The sequence below is a fragment of the Thamnophis elegans genome, chromosome Z (genome assembly GCF_009769535.1).
Source record: "Thamnophis elegans isolate rThaEle1 chromosome Z, rThaEle1.pri, whole genome shotgun sequence".
NCBI classification, from domain to species: Eukaryota; Metazoa; Chordata; class Lepidosauria; order Squamata; family Colubridae; genus Thamnophis; species Thamnophis elegans.
In genome coordinates this window covers 95,551,848-95,566,872 of record NC_045558.1, presented here as the reverse complement: position 1 = coordinate 95,566,872, position 15,025 = coordinate 95,551,848, and the positions used below count along the sequence as shown (strand labels likewise).

The following is a 15,025-nucleotide window of genomic DNA, read 5'->3' as shown; positions in this document are numbered from 1 at the left end:
AGTAATAACATCATCTTGGCCACTCCCACCAGGTCACATGGGTGGCAGGCCACTCCCATCCGGTCACATGGGTGGCAAGCCACTCCCATCCGGTCACATGGGCGGCAAGCCACTCCCATCCGGTCACATGGGCGGCAAGCCACTCCCACAAAGGAGGCCACGCCCACAGAGGTGGTTCGAACAATTTTTGAAACCCACCCCTGGTGTATAGGTAGCATGAAATAAACGTTTAGTACTTCTGAACTTTATCCTAGCTCCTGATTTCTTGCACCTGAAAGTAGCAAGTCTAATTTTGAATGATTGCGTCTTCAGACCTGTTTATTGGGGATTTTATACAACAGCCAAATTATGGATATAATCACTAGTCTGATCCACTGAAATATGTAAAAAAGGCATTAAATAGCAATGTGAATCAACTAGCCCGTTAAGGAAGACTAATTTATTGGTCCAAATACAAATTAAGTTCACATTCAAATTGCACAAGATCTACTTCAAGATGAATTCTTGTGACATAATTACATCTTGAGCCATAAATAACAAGTCTTCGACCATAGTGCCAATGTTCCCTCCCCTCCCCTAAGCAGCAGGGAGACTGGGCAGAACATTGATAGACTTGCTATCCTACATTCAAGGCTTAACTACAACTAATCCATAATGGGACCAGAAGATGCACTTCTGGCAGAGGGACAGAATCTCATGTCATAACTTTCATTGTCACTGAGGCCAGCTTCATTATTTTATTTATTTATTTATTTATTTATTTAAATCTATCTGGCTACCACACGACTATAATATATAAAGAAACCTGTGAGGGAGAAACATCTGAGAGAAATACAGACAGATCCTTACATCTTTCCAAATCACTTTCAACAACATGCACAAAATTTGTAGCTAATCGGAGGCCAGGTCCTGGATAGTCAGATTGTCCCATTGACTATTTTCAACAATACTACAGATATTCAATGGACTACTAGAAGAACCTCCAGAGTTTTTGCAGAGCGGTACTTGTTCTCTACTCAGCTATCATTAAAATATTCTGAACTTTATTGGGGTCATTATTCTTAGTTGGCTTGACATTTCTCAGGTTGGGGAAGAATAGTTTTTTAGCATCATATATTTATCTGAATTCTGCCTAACAATGGCAGACTCTTTTCATCTTAGTTCTCCCTGTTTGATCTGGACCTCTCAAGCAAGTATCAAGCAATAACAAGAGAGTTAAAAACAAACATGCAACATGAATGTTAAGAGTGATAAACCAAACATCAGACATGTACCATGTTTCCCTCAAAATAAGACAGGGTCTTATTTTCTTTTGCTCCACGAAATATGGCCTTGGGCTTATTATAGGGGGAGAGCTTATTGTTTTGGGGTTGCCGGGCAGCTGCTCCCTTGCGAACTGGCTCCCGAAGAGCTGGGCACAGCCGCAGGGGCGAAACAGCCATGAGGTGACCATGCTCATGAGCAGCCACTTGGCAAACCCCCTTTCCAGCCAGGCAGAGCTCCATGCACTGACCTAGGGGTATCCCCAAGACGCCAAGGCACGTGGTGCTCTGCCCACTCCCCAGATCCCGTGACTTGGCACATTTGGGATACTTCCTAGGTCAGTGCATGGAGCTCTGCCCAGCTGGAGAGGGTGGTTGCGCGAGCGCCTGTTCAGCCCCCGCCGCGCTCCGAGCCTAACTTCTTCTCTGTCTTCCAAACTTCCAAACTCGGCTGCTGAGTCTTCCAGCAGCGGCTGCTCTAGGAGTGCGCTGTATGGTTGTTGGCTGGCTGCTGGACAGAGAGTTTTCCGGACAGAGAGTTCTCCAGCAGCCAGCCCACAACCATAGCGTGCACTCCTAGAGCGGCAGCTGCTGGAAGACTCCACAAGAATCCCTAGCCTAGAGTTAGACAATATTGACCTCTGCAGATTGACTTAGCTAATTCCTATGAATGCAAGTCATTTGCTATTTTGGTAAGTGTTTATAGAAATTCTACCCCAGAACATCAGTAAGAGGTTAGATTGCTGAATCCCTCAGTGCAGATACAGATATGATGGAGATTCTTCTCTCTCCATTTGTTCTTATGAATGTGAAGATTCCCTTCCCTCTGTTTTTATGACTGAGTTGTTAAATAACTGCTTTATACAATGGAAAGACTGAATCTTGCTTCTAGCAGGATAAGCTTTCCTTTACTTGTGCATTCTGTTCTGGGGAAATTGATTGGCCCATTTGAGGCTATAATACTATCAGGAAAACCACGTGTTATTTCCTGTGAGTAGGGTATTTAGCAGGGGTGGGTTTCTCGCCCCGTTCCAACCGGTTTGGTTGGAACGAGGCCGGCGGCGTCCTTGCGCATGCGCGTGATGCACGCGTGTGGCACGCGCATGCGTACTACTGTCTGTGCGATGCTCCAGCTGCTCCTGGAGGGTCGCGCAGGCGCTGTATGCATCCTGCGCATGCGTGGAAGCGCAGAATTCGGCAAAACCGGGTAAGGAGCGGGCACGGGTGCGCGGGGGGGGGGGGGGTTGCCGTTCCCGGAAGTTACTTACTTCCGGGTTCGGCGACCAACCGGATCGCAGGGACCGCCGCAAACCGGTTGAAACCCACCCCTGGTATTTAGGCTTTTCATTGTTTCCCGTCCTTTAAAAAAAAAAACCTCCTTTTTTCTAATCTTTTGAAAGCAACGAAGCGGAGTGAATGGGTGGCCATATGATGAATCTCTGCTCACTTGTCGGTTAAAGAAGTTGTGGTTTCCAAATCTAAAAGAGTGGCATTCAAGAGATCTATAAATTGCTATACTTGAGCTACTTTTTCACAATAGTTGCTACTGTGGAATATACTGACACATTGCATGTAGAGAGCATAGAGTGAAGTGACCAAAACATTCCATTTCTATCATATGGTTCTTTCCATTTCCAATGACTCTGTTCTTACTGACATGCTATATTGAGAAACATTTTGTTTACAAAGAATATTGTTGGAATGCTCCAAAGTTATTATGTATTATGCAAATTAAATTGTGCTTAATGAAATTTCTGTTCAGAAGCTCTAGTATATCTTTGACACAATTAGTTACCCTTTAGACGTGGACTACAACTCCATTTCCTCTGGACACTTGCCAATAGATTAAGAAGCTTCCATGTTGGAAGAATTGCTGAAAGAGTACAGAACTAACTGCTACAGATGAGTGGGAGTATAATATTACTCCTACAGGGAGCAGTGTTTTCAAATGCTCTGAGGAACCAATTGGAACATGTTTGCAATCAGGAAGGAATGCTTTTCCTTAAAATCAAATTGGTTTCTATTCTTATAGCACAATGTGTAAGCTGAGTAATTCACCTGAGTCATTACCTCACTAACTTGTAGCACACAATAGCATTGATATGTATAGGTTTGTTTACAGGAGGAGATATGAAATGGCCTTCCTTCTATGGCTAACAATTAGAACAATTCCAAGAGGTTAGTCATTATTGTTTTTTGTCCAAAGCGGGTTTACAAATTAAAAACTTGCAGGTTTGATTCAGCCTCTCTTAAGGTTTGTGTTTAAAGCTGAAAAGACCAGGCAATCAGATTCTAAATCCAATGAAATAATAGCCTATTCCCCCACTCTTGTCCCCTAAGATGAAAACTAGTCCTAATATACTATTGTTAGCTTAGGCAATTATTTACTCAAAACAGGGATGGACATCTCCAACTGATGCACTGTATTTCATTCACTGCAGTAGCTGTGAAGAAAAGTGTCTCTGGAGAAACTTTTATTTCTCTAATTGTTTGAGCGAAATAGGGAAGCGGGAGAGGGAATCTAGGAGGTCAGGAGAGAAGATCTTATTTGCAAAAGCCAGCTTTTTGACTCACATTCAGTTCAATTATCCAGAGGAGTGAGATGAAGAGAAGGTCAAATGTCACAAAGAGGCAGAAGGTTCGTCGCACATCAGAAATGGCCCTTCTTCTCTCTGGAGAAAAGTAATGTGGGGAAAACCCCGGTGAGTGTGAAAACGAGGAAGCAATGGCAGGAAGACTCTGCTCCAAATCAGTGTTCTGGAAGTTATACAACTTGCTCATCCTCGGAGAGAACAGTGAAGTTGTTGATATTTATGTACAGGCGTGTCATCCGTGATCTTGTCAATGGATCATCTGTTTTGAAGGAAAGGGGAGAAAAAGAAAACACATAGATAAGGCCTTCTAGACGTTAAACCTACTCTTTCTACCAAGGAAGTCGGGATGGCATATTAGGTAGAAACTCAAGCATATTTCTGAGTTAGATCAGATTGATTTGCCATGGTTTACAATGAGCTCATGGCAAGTGGAATCCCATCGCTACTGCCTCTTCACAAGATATATAGTCAAAGAACTTCAGTATCCTAACACAGATAGGATGGGTATAGAAAGAATAGAAAGCTCTTGCACAGAATGAGCTGAGACAAATCTAAATACAAACAATTCACTTTTAATATTTGTTTCGATTTTGTCTCCATCAAAATGGGACTTATTTTGTGGGAGTTGGAATGAATCTGACTTCTATCTCCTTGCCCATTGAATTTCCTTGTAGGAAGCTGTCAGGAAGCATTCAAAACTTCACACTACTCCACCACTCCCACCAGCTTCCCATTTTCTTTGCAAAAGCAAGGCCAACAGACATAAAAGTGGCTGCTGGGAAAGTAGGTGGTTAGGTATGGTGCATGGGGGGGTGGGGGGCATGGATCAGTAAGGCTGTATGAGTAGGTGCAACAAGTGTCACATGAATCAGCGAAGGTGTGAGGGGAAGGGTTCTGTGAGAGGTTGTGTGTGGTTGGGGAGGGTATGTGAATGGGTGGCATGGATCAGGAAGGCTACATAGGGGTACATGATAAATCCATGTGTGTTGGGTAGTATATGTGAGGTGATGCAGACTGATAATACATGGGGGTTGCAGGCATGTGCAAGAGGTGCTATGGTGGCGTTGGAGAGGGCATGTGGGAGAATGGAATAAGTCACGGTCAGTGCTTGGAGGTGTGCAAGAGGTGCCACATGGGTTGGAGAAGGCCTGGAGAGAGTGGGGTGGGAAAAGTATGCAGGGTTTCCTTCCACTGTGTTTGCCCTCCCTCTGCTGCTATGTGTGGAAGGGAGGGAGGGCTTACAAGAATGGCTAGGAAACTCACAGAACACGGAAAATGATGATCATGTGACTGTAGCAACCGCCGCCACCAGACCATGCCTAAGTAGTCACAACTTTCCCAAATTTTGTTCCTCAGAACAATAGCTACTGTAAGTTACCCCATTTGAGCTTTGTTGATAAAATGTTGTCTTATTATGCACCCTTTCATCCAGCTAAAGTTACAGACACAAGAGTTTTAGTAGTTTATACATTAGGCAACACTAATGCAGGAAGTCTCCTCAAGGATATTGAACACAAGTCATATTTTAGGAAAATGAACAACTGGTAAGAAATTGTGATATTCACTTATGAAGTAGGTTCAATGGCAGAATGAAAGCAAGTATGAAAATGCTGGGCCATCCTATTCCAGCTTCTGTCAGTTGATCCATGAGAGGGGATGAGAAAATTGTATCCCCCTCCCTAATATCTACAACTGTTGTATCAGATGGTTGTCTGCAGATTTGGAAAGATTCAAAGGTCATCTAATCCAACTTTCTACCCAAAGACAGCAGGGTTGGAAGAAGTATTCTACAATAACTAGAGTCTAGAAGCAAATTACATGGGAAGTGGGGGAACAGCTCAATTTTCCCCATACCCCATTTGCATTTGCTTGGGAGATGGCCAGCCACCCAACAATCAATCCACCCAGATCAAATTATAAAATCAAAATTGCAATTTCAAAACATCCAACAGCAAAAGAATTTGTTCCTTGGCATAGCTAAGCTCCAAGAACAGGGTGAGTGTGTGGAATTTGGGGAGGGGGGGAGTTCCAGATCTGCAAAAAAAAGTAAACTGTCCAAATTATGAGTCACATGTTACATCTTCCCAAGTGGCAGCTTTCATCATAAAATTTATGCCAGTTACGACCGAGGCAATTAGATTTTCCATCTGTGCATTTTGCAAGGAAAAGCTACAGTTTACACATGTGTGTGCCCTTTCCATAAAGGTTGCTATGAATGTAGGCATCAAACTTGGTTCCCAAGCAACATTCAACATTTAGCAGTCCCTGCTAAAATGACCTTCAATCACTAAGCTTCACTGGATTTGGGGGTGGGGAAAGAGGAATGTCACTGTAAATAATACTGTAAGAATTGGCAGTATTGGAGACAAGAGGTTTAAAGTTCAGCCATTTTACAATTCCCTTACAATATATCCCTGCACGTCTGTTGATATCTCTGCACAACTTTGAGACCACTTACATTTATATCATAACATCCATGTAAAAAAATCATGAATCATAATCATCGATCATAACTAATCCCTCTTCAGTGTATCTCTAGTTAAAAAGAACAAAAATAGAGATTTCTTAGAACCAAAGCTAGGGATTTATGAAGATTTATGATTTACTTGTTTGTAACCCCACCCACCCCCCCTTTTAACAATGCACTTACAACCTAATTCTAATCATGCAGTAAGTAATCTAAGTTATTTGGCTCTGAAAATGTCCATCCCAATGACTGACCCAGATTGGATCCTGCAAAATTATCCTAGAAAATGTATAGTTGCGTGTTAGGAAGTCCTCCTATATTCAAGGCCACTGCTGTTGGGCAGGTGGAGGCCATTGCTTGGGAAGGCTGCGCCCAGCTTTAGTTAGCAGACCAACTGCATCTGAATTATGAGATTCTTGCATGGGGACATTGTCTTTGTCACTTTGAAAATAGATCACTGCAATGCTCTACACATAGGACTGCCTTTGAAGACTATTCAGAAATAGTAGTGCCTGAGTTTATTACCTGTCAACAGAACATTTTGCCTGAACCTCAGGCCTATGTTGGTGGCCAGTATGCTTCTAAATGCAATTCACAGAGTTGCTATTGACTTACAAAATCAGTTAGGTTTTTCAGCTCCTTTTCCACAGAGAGTTGGTAATTTCCTGTTTATGAGTATTGCCATTGTTTTATTACTTCATGTATTTTTACTCACTTTGTGGGGAGATAAGCAGCAAACAAAATATATATAAATAAAAATTATAAATTTGTTGTTTCAGTTATTTTTAGCATCATCCTATACTTTTACTACAGAGGACCCGGATTGTTTGTTGAGGGCAATATGCTGACTCTGTAAACCGCTTAGAGAGGGCTGAAAGCCCTATGAAGCGGTATATAAGTCTAACTGCTATTGCTATTAAATGCTGAACATTGTGAGTGTTTAATTTTTAATTGCTATTCTAAACTGCCACGAGTCTCAATAATTTAGTGGCATATAAATGCAAAAATAACTGTGTTTAAATATGTGAAGATATGCAAGATTATTTGTCATGGTAGCTGAGAATTTTGCTTAACTGTGTTGGGAATTCGTTTTTTTCATTTTATTCTATTTTTCATTTTCTTCATCTGACAGTGAAGATTTGACTTATGTCCTACTTTTATCTTTGATCAACTCAAGGCAACAAAAGCTCCTGTCTTCTGTTTTCTTCATAGCAGCAACCTTATGGTCTATATGACAGTGATTGGTCCAAAGTTATCCAGACAGATGTTATGGTTGGGGGAGGCCTCTAAGAAAGGGGGTGAGGGAAAGAAAGAAAAATTATCTTTTTATCTTTAATCCAACTCTTCAAACTTGATTTATTCTCTAAGTAAGATATCTATCTGAAAATTGGAATTTTATATGAATTATTTCTGACTCTTTAAAATATCTATGTCTTGAATATTTTACTTGAAACACTTATAAATTCTGATACCAAGGTAATAGTAAACAATTTTAAACATATCACTAACAAGAAATAGGGGTAAAAAAAAATCGCCAGGGCGCCAGACTTCACAAAAGAACAAGGACCAGACCAGCATTTTCCTTCATGCCTTGGATTGCAACTAATTTTACTCTTTGCTATCTTTGCAATATCAGCTGGAATGAAGAGTTCTAGATAAATACACCAAGAGAGAACTCAATGGGAAAGATTGAACTATGAATGTAAAATCTATCAGCATTCCACAGTACAACTTGCAAGGTGTAATTGCAGGTCTACAAGTAACGTACAACTATCCACAATTATTTTTGTCTCAGATAACTTTTTTCAATATGAAAAAAGTTCATGCTGTTACTGTCCTGCTCTGTAATGGTGGTTCAACTAAACCCAATCAAATTTAGGATTATGTAATCTAAAATCATGGAGCAGGCTGAAAAAAGCCAATAAATGGTATATTGTTCAACATGTTGAGCAGTGAGTCGACCTGAAGTTCTCCAGCTGGAGAGACATGGGGGATGTGAGCTCTGAAGAGTCTCACATGAACCCTGTCTGACAAACTGTCTCCGACATCCGTTTTTGGATCAGAACCCGCCTGTGTGTGTGTGTGTGTGAAGAAGGGGCAGCGACCCAGAGGGAGTGCAACAGGTCCCTCGTAGGTCAGAGATTTGCCCTCTGAATTGGAGCCGGGGCGTCAGCATGGCAACATGGCTGCACAAGAGCTGGCTCCAGGCCAAAGCAGCTGAACAGGAGCGTGCAAAGGCGAGATAAAAGCCTGGTAAGATCTATTATCCCACAATTATAAATCAGAATTTGGAAAAGGCAAAGAATCTTGAGAGCATAAATAATATTGATGGACAGATTGGGATTTTTGCGAAAAGATAGAAAAGGAAAATGGAGGGTTGAATCACTAGCCCCAAAGAGAGCCATTTGCTTGAAATAATTTGGACAGAAAGGAGAAAGAAGAGACGTGACAAATCCACTTAAACACAACCCACTTAAAGACAACCTCTAAATTTGGTTTTGGATTTGAAAAGATTGTGTTTTTAAAAGAGCCTAGGAGCGTGAAGATTTGCTTCGTCTGAGTGTCTCTTAACTAACATATCTTAAGCAACTTCCATTAATGAGAACTGAAATGCAACAAGGGAGAAAGATCAAGAAAAAAGCACCATCTCCTTACTGATAACTGATAACCTAATCTTGCCTTTGTGGGAAATTTCAATTAACCAACTGCCATAAATCAGAACTTGGAAAAGCAGGAGGGAAGAGAAACATACCCGAATTTGGCTGTATGCAAGTGTGTTCCACTTAATATATTTTGAGCAATTATAACCAACGAGAAGTGAAATGTACCAAGGAAAAATAATAACAAAATCAAGAACTGGGGGGAAAGTCTTTTTTTCTTTTTTGTCTGCAAAAGATCAAGATTGCTCCAGCTTCTCTTCCGATTTCACAGTAGTTGAATTAACTAAATTTAAGGAGAACCAGAATTTTGAAATAAGATTGGCATAACTAACTGCAATTTTGGAACTGGACATTAAAGAAGAACAAAAGACCAAGATTGCTCCCATCACATTTCCCCACAGCAGCTGAAGTAGATAAATTTAAGGTGGACCAGAAATAAGAATTGTATATTTAACTGTAACTTTGGGACTAGAGATTATGGAAAGGTGGGAATTTGAAGAACTACATGAAATTATAACAAAAATATGCATAAATCATTAAAATCAAGTCTAAAGAGAATTCAGAATTCAGAAAAGCGGGTATTTAAAGGAGAAGGGGAGGAAGTAGGGTGGAGAGACAATGAAAGGGTAGAAATGATGGAAAATAAAAAGCACACAAAAAACTCCATAGGGCTTGGCAGAGAAGACTGGAATAGAGAAGTGGGAAAAAAGATTTGCTAGGAAAAAATCAGACAACTAGAAATTATTATATGGGAAAATATAAAGCTGTTGACCTGTTGCTTCTATAAGCAAACTGGTGTTGATCAAAATTTGGTGGAAGACATGACCTGGGGTGTTGTAGGACCAGTCTCTCAAAGCACTTCATCACTATAGACGTCAGTGCAATGGGTCTATAGTCATTCAAGCTTTTTATGGCTGCTTTCTTCGAAACTGAGATAATTGTGGCTGCTTTCAAGCATGATGGGACTAGCCTGTTGCAGGGAGAGGTTAAAAATCCTTGTCACAACCCCTGTTAATTGGTCAGCACAGGTTTTTACCACTTTTCCCAACGCCCCGTTTGGACCTGCAGCTTTGTTGGGATTTACAGCCTTCAGCTCAGCTTTGTTTGGATTTACAGCCTTCAGCTATTGTCACTGAATATGACAATAGAAGGACAATTAAGCAGGGGTTAAAATATATGAAAAATAGACATATATAGAACTTTTAAGATGAACAAAGTGAGATGTGTACCGCTTGTTATTCTATATAGTAGATTACAGGAATTGTAATCAACATTGAACAGTAAGGATTGCCATTTATAGACAATTAAGGGTAATCTAAACCAAGATATTGAAAAATGGAGAGGGAACATGAAATATACTTACAATGGGAAACTATTGAGATTTAAAGACAGAATTACAAAGTGGGGGCGAATAAGGATGAATAATTATATAAACTTAATGATGAGAATAGCTGGGAATTGTAACCAGGTCTACATCTCGGCCAAAATTAGGCCGGGGGCGGGCGCTTTAAAGTATAATGAATATATATATTACTCTTTTGTTCTCTCTCTTTTTTAAAAAAAGAAAGAAGATATATGTTAAAATTAAATATGTATACTGAAAAGGAATTATAAATACCATCAACATAAAATGGAGCTTGTTCAGAAGCTGAAATACACCAAGTAAGTGAGATGAAGAGTGTGAAGTAGAGGAGAGACAAGGTAAGAAAGGAGGGATAGGAGGGTGGGGGGAAAGAGGAGGAGAGAAAGGAGAAGTGGAAAGGGAAGAGAGGAGAAGGAGAGAGGACGCGGTAGTAGAGAAGGGTGACAGAGGGAAGAAAGGCGGTAGGGAAGGGGAGGAGAGAAGAAGAAAGTGAAGATACAAAAATGGTGTATGGCGAGCAGAAGAGCCAATAATTGTTTTTGGGAGTTGATGGTAAGATTAACTGATGTAAACATTTAATAATACAATACGATGTTGGTTATGTAATAGTGTACATGTGGTTATATGTTATGAAAATGAAAAAAATAACTTTATATATATTAAAAAGACATGTTGAGCAGTGATCAAAATGTTGTTCTAATGAATGTAAAGAAAAGCAGAGTCAAAGTAATAAATTAAGTTCTAATTCAGACAGGCAATTCAAAGGAACTTATAGGTTTGCTGTTCAAAAGGGTCAAAGAGCTCAAAGACATTGGTTGTATTCATGCAACATATGAAAGCACACTGAATGGCTTGATAAGATAGTTCAATTCACATGTCACATTAAGAAATATATTCTATGTAGCTTTGGCTTGAACTCCTGTAATTTGTCATTCAAAATGTGCACACTTTCTAAAACTCCTGTCTTCAGGACCTGCTGAATCTAAAAAACAAAGTTTAATGTGAAAGGTGTCAAGCCTCCATCTAAGACTTGTAACTAGAGTTGGATGTAGGTCTAGTGAAGAGTAACTTCAATGTCTAAGAGATCATTATTCCTACAAAAAATTCCCATTAATCTGGTAATGGTACTTCTTTTAGTCTTCTGAAATTAGCCTCAAGCAGCACTGTTCCCTTTGGAGTTCTGCAGGATAGCAAAGAATATCAAAGTTGTAGGAACTTAAAAAAATAGGTCCCAGACTGAAATGAATCTGTTTTTCCTCAGTCTTTGTACCTGACTTTGGGTTCAGGGTTTTCCAAAATTTCTCTCAACTCTTCTTCTGAAGGACATAACAATTAGAACAGTGTACCTTTAGTTTTTGCTACTACATTTGCCTAGATTTCAATGGTTTCTATCACTTAAGAACTTTTAAGCACTCTTTAAAGAAAGACAATGAAAGTAGTCCTGATTTCCACTGCTAAGTCAGATGGTTATTAAATGAGTTGTAATTAATTTTATGGCCCTTGTTGCCATGGTTGTTAACTGAATACTGCAGTTGTTAAGTGAATGGTGCTGTTAATCATGTGATCTGCGGATGCTACAATGGTTGTAAATGAAAGGACCAGCCACCAGTCTCTTTTTTTTACTGTCATTATAACTTTGGTCATTAAATAAATGGTTGCAAGTTGAGACTACCTGTATCAGAAGGAAAGCTGATATGACAATCTAAAGCAAAATGTACTCAATCTATACAATATAAAATTTATTGAGGGTTCGAATAGGTAATAAATGGTTGAATAGAAGCAGTGGTAGCAATGAAGGCAATTACTTAATGACTTAACAATCAAGGAAATAAAAATAAAAGGAATAATGCAAGTATGAGTAAAATCACTTCCTGATCACAAAAATATCCTAAATGGCCAGCCCTTTCTGCTTCCAAAAGGTATTTTAAGTACACATTTCAGAAGGGTATTACCCAGCTTCATATAAAGTTATGAGAAAACAAAGAAGCAGAACAAACTGCTGTTAGCTTGCTACCATTTAGGCATGAAGGCCAACTAGAAGTTGGAAGGTAAAATTATTATTTAATACATTATCATAAAGTCCTTTTGCTAAGAACAGCACAGCCTCATATGACAGATTAACACAACAAGGATAGCAGTATTTGATTACCTAAAAGTTACTCAATAAATGAAAGAAAATTCCAATGTTTCAAAACAACAACTCACTACCTGGATAGCCTGATCAGCAGAGATTCCAATGGCAAATTAGAAACACAAGTGTACCGAAACAATTTAGCAACTCTGAAAGGCAGAAAAAGGAATAGAGCAACTATACAAGATCTTCCAACAAATTCAACAAATGTGCCTGACCACTCAAACAATATAACACAAGCTATAAAAAGGATAACACTACCAAACATTAAAAAAAAAATCTCAAAAACCACCAACAAACCCTTACAACCACATGGAATCAATATAGCACAGAAACCAACTAAAGCCCTCCAAAACATCATGTTAACAAAAAGAACCCATAGTCCCAGAAGAAGAAAAGAGTCATTTATAACATAGAGTGTAAACACTGCTACAGCCACTACATATAGAACAATCAGGCGGAAGACTAGTAGAAGTAATCATAAACACTAACCAGCAGTCAAAAACATGATGAAAATTCTTTTATTCCACAACATAACATACTTAGCCATAGTTTCAACTGGAAAACTGTGAATATCTTAGACCAAGCCAAGTCCAAAAAGGCTAGAGAATTCCAGGAAGCCTGGCACTCTGATAAATTACTCATCAACACATAGATATAAATATCTACATACTATGCAAGAAACAATCATCAAGCCAAAAAGAAAACAAAAAGACCAAAGCATCTCCCCACCAGCCATCAGCACCCAGAGAGCATAGATTAACACCAAGATTAACATCAGATCAGCAATCAAGACTGGTATTGTTTACTCTTGCTTTGGGTAAACAATACCCAAATCAAGGAATTGCCAAACTGAAAGCTCAACCAAAAAGAGCAAATATCCCAACACCCAGAGAGCAAACAACTAAAATATAAACTAACAAGCAAACTGCACTCCTTACCAACACTGATGATATTACCTAGTTTGGATAATGAAATGTCTGCAAGGAAACCACTGAGGTCAGAGGGCACCAAGACCCCTCCTCGTTTTAACCCTCAGTTACAAATATTCTCCTTTATTGGAACATCTGCTCACCAACAGAAGATGACTCTGCAGACATATCATGCAGTGGATTCTAATCACTCTCTCAGCATAACCTACCTCACAGGATTGTTGGTGTGGAAAAAATGCGAGGAAAAACAATCATGTACACTTCCTTAAAGGAAAAGGTGGACTATAAATCAAAGTGATTATAAATCTATAGAACGTGATTGGCAGTTTTCCCAATCTACTACCCTTTACATGTTTTACCGCAGAGCTTTTAATGCCGTTCAAAAGACAATACAGATTGTGAATTGTTGATTTTTATCATATTAGATGTATCAACCCCCTTAAAACGGTTGTTTCAAACTCTCACCTTTCCTAACGTGGTAATAACAGATGCTGTAAAGCTTTAAAAGATTCTGTCATAATTCACTAAGCCTACGGAAAATTACCGCAGATTCTGTCCGCCCGCGTAAACACTGAAACCCCAAATCTAGAATTCAAGGAAAACCTTAATGCTTCTCATAATGCTGTGTTAAATGTATATTTATTTATATTGATGTTTAAGTAGAAGCAGTATGCTGCATCCCATATTTGGGTAGATCAGGTTGCCCTGAAAAAAAAAAAGACCTCATAGGGCTGTTTTAAACCTTATTTCATTAATAAATGTTGAATTATTTATTCGGAACAACCTATCGGGCAACACTATATAACAGAACTGCTTTTTATTATTAAAGATTGACGAATATTAAAGTATTAATCCATATGATTTAAGAGTGCCTGCAAGGCATGCTTTTCGCCGCTGCAATTACTATATAAGGATTTACCTGGTCAGTCGCAGTCTCAATTCCTCATCGACAAGAGGAATCAAGTGAAAAAAGGCGGAAGTCACCCCAATTTGAGTCGCACACTACTTCCGGTCACATGGCGAAATGTGACCAAGAATAAGCCGGAACAGACCCCCTCCCCCAGTTTCGATTACCTCGAAAAAGAAACAAAACGGTGGGACTGAGTCAAACATTCCAAAATGGGCCGAGGGGGCGGGGCATGGAAGACAGAAGGACATTTCTACTGGCTAAGAGGATGGGGAGAGGAAGCCTGTTGGCTGAGAGAAAATCAATTTGATTGGTTCAGAAGAGGAATGAGCTACTTACAGAAACGGAACTGGAGGGAGGGTGGAAGAGTGTAAATAAAGAGGTGCAAATAAGTGGTGGTGGGGAACTGGTGATGAGAGCAAGAGATTTGTCGAATGCAAGAGCATCGATCGATTTGTGGCCAATATCAGCCTGCTATTAGCTCAGAGAGAAACAATATTAACTGAAGAAAAAAAATCAAACGTAAGAGGGACCATTGGCTGCTCCTGTGAAGAGGCGGAGTCTGGAACTTTTCCGGGAAAGATTGAATTCTGGGAGCATTTTTCTGCAGTACAGCTGCCGCCTGGTTTGATTTTTTTTTTCTTTTTTGACTATTATGCCGTGTTTTAAGATCTCCGCATTCCACTTTTGTTCAGCAAACAGTAAATCA

At 39.6% G+C, this 15,025-nt stretch overlaps 1 protein-coding gene across 1 annotated transcript in view; it reads right to left on the bottom strand.

Moving 5' to 3' along the window:
* STARD3 (StAR related lipid transfer domain containing 3) overlaps positions 1–14,518 on the bottom strand; it is a 37,717-nt gene extending 23,199 nt beyond the window's left edge. Inside the window, exons 1-2 of the mRNA XM_032235556.1 lie at positions 14,329–14,518; positions 3,837–4,115 (exon numbers count right to left, since the gene is read on the bottom strand). Of these exons, the coding sequence (XP_032091447.1) occupies positions 3,837–4,043 (207 nt within the window). The 5' untranslated portion in view covers positions 4,044–4,115; positions 14,329–14,518. The remainder of the gene's footprint in view (positions 1–3,836; positions 4,116–14,328) is intronic.
* Between the last annotated feature and the right edge of the window lie 507 nt (positions 14,519–15,025).